The sequence below is a fragment of the Penaeus chinensis genome, chromosome 21 (genome assembly GCF_019202785.1).
Source record: "Penaeus chinensis breed Huanghai No. 1 chromosome 21, ASM1920278v2, whole genome shotgun sequence".
NCBI classification, from domain to species: Eukaryota; Metazoa; Arthropoda; class Malacostraca; order Decapoda; family Penaeidae; genus Penaeus; species Penaeus chinensis.
The window spans coordinates 25,338,881-25,341,170 of NC_061839.1; the positions used below are offsets into that span (position 1 = coordinate 25,338,881).

Here is a 2,290-nt window from a genome sequence, read left to right on the forward strand (position 1 = left end):
ATTTAGACAGAGAACAATATTAAATCAGCATCTCAGGATACATACGGGAGAAAAACCATATGCATGTATGGAGTGTGGCAAGCAATTTCGACAAAAGGCAATACTAGATCAGCATTTTAGAACACATCTAGGCGAGAAGCCTTATGCTTGTCCACATCCATCTTGCAGAAAACATTTTAGAGAGATGGCGACTCTCATTTCTCATATGAAGTGCCATAAAGATGTGCCTGATCCCAGGATTGTTCTTCAACAGGCAAAACAGTTGATTAAAGAGGAGCGCCAAGATAATCCACCTTTAAGTCGTGAACATGGGGAGGGCCCAGATAGAGGGCTTGGCCAAGACAGAATAGGACAAGAAGGGGGAGTAGGACAGGACAGGTTAGGGCAAGATCTGGGGATGGGACCAAATAGGGTAGGGCAGGACAATGTCAATCAGAGAGAAAGTGGGAGTGGGAGTTCTGAACAAGGAGGGTACCAAAACAGCGGAGATCAAATCAGGCATGGCCACAGACCCTTTCCTCCGCCAAATTCCTCAGATTCCAATGTAGCTCAGAAATCTCCGCATCCCCTGTCACAGCATTCTGGAGGGGACCAGTCAAGTGAGAATTCCTCTGGACCGCCACAGCAAGCACACTCGCAGTCATTAACAACTAACATGATGCCAACTCCTCCACAGATGGCCATGGCGAACCTGATTCCCTATCCCCACTCCATTTTTCCAGCCACATCTTACATGATGCCGCAGCCTGACCCAAGACAATACCACCCACAATCACAACAACAACATCGACCTAATCAGTAAATTTGCTGACCATATTCTTGAGACATATTAGGGCTTAATGGGCATAAAATTATTTTTGTTTATTTCATATTTGAAATTTCTTTTTTCTTTTTTTCATCAAAATAATTTGAATAATATCATACAATGGAATTTAGAACTATGCAAGCAATCTTTACAACTAACAAATGAAAACAAAATTTGGGCAGGGGATACATACAAACACATACCTGAATTTTTTCCCGGTGATTCTGATTATCAGAAATAAAAGTTGTATATGTACAATTCTTACATATTTCCTGTGAACTAAGAAGAAACAAGACTAGAAAATTATATTCATGATGGAATTAAAAGGTTACAGTTCCTAATTATTGGAAGCACAGAAATAACCTCAGAGGTGGAGGAACAGAAGGTATCGTATTACAACTACTAGATTTAACATCTAAGGAGAAAACAGTCATTAGGTAGGGGTGCTGTGTCTAGTTTTGTAGATTGTAGTATTTTGTCATGATGGTTATACCATTGTGATGAGCCTTTTTTTTTTTTTGTCTCATTTATTTTGTTATGAAGGTACAGGAGTGTCCTAAGGCATAAATTGATATATGTATAAGAATTCAATGTGTGTAGTTACTTAGTCTTTCTTACATGACAGTTGTTACTGATGAATGTCAGTACATAGCATTCTTTGTAAAGTGTTTTACAAACTACTTTTTTTTCCCCCTGAAATATGTCATCCAGGCGAGATTAGAGTGAAGTATTATATGTACTTAATATGCATATGAACTCGCAGCATAGGTTTGGGTTTAGCTAAAATGGCAAAATGCAGATTTTAATTGTAAAAAGAAAAAAAAAAAGTGACCATTTTTAAGAACCAGTGACAAGTTTTGATTTTAAAACAAGTCTGCATTGTTGCTGTCTCTGTGGCTTGCCCATAATCTTATAGATGTTATGAGAAGGTAAAGGGTGCTTTGGTGGGCATTCACATTGTTGTAAATATTAACTTAACGAGCATGCCATGGCCCAGCAGCAGTCTTTTTATAGTGCAAAGCAGAGCATCTGTTTCTTGACTTTGTAACAAGTAGACAGTGTATTAGTTTAATTATATTGTTTTGTCACAAGTTGAGTTAACTTGGATAATTTATGTAGATACTTGAACTTTTTTTAATCTATATACAGTATTTTTTCATTGAAAATCATTCAGTGAATGTTTGTTGTTTATAAGTTTGCTTAATATATTAAGTTATAGTGTATTTTAATATCTAAAGATCTCAATTTTCAGATTGCTGAATTGATTAAAGAACAGTATAAAACAAGTTATTATTATTAACCTTAATGTAAATATTTCTTTTCTTGCCTTTACAAGCTAATACTGTATGTTCTTCCAACAGCTTTTAATGGCTTGCTTTTTTTTTTTTTTATATATATATAACACATAGCATTGTTATATAATGTCAGTATATGGAAGATTGTTAAACAACTCACTTGTTTTTATTAAATTGAAGCCTGAGAATA

At 35.7% G+C, this 2,290-nt stretch overlaps 1 protein-coding gene across 2 annotated transcripts in view; it reads left to right on the top strand.

The window, feature by feature from the left end:
• Positions 1-2,088, top strand: part of LOC125036674 (zinc finger protein 358-like) — a 25,852-nt gene extending 23,764 nt beyond the window's left edge. For both annotated transcript variants that reach the window (XM_047629479.1, XM_047629480.1), the window contains exon 4: positions 1-2,088. This exon is cut by the window's left edge and continues 290 nt beyond it. In XM_047629479.1, the coding sequence (XP_047485435.1) occupies positions 1-802 (802 nt within the window). In that variant the 3' untranslated portion in view covers positions 803-2,088.
• The last annotated feature ends 202 nt before the right edge of the window (positions 2,089-2,290 follow it).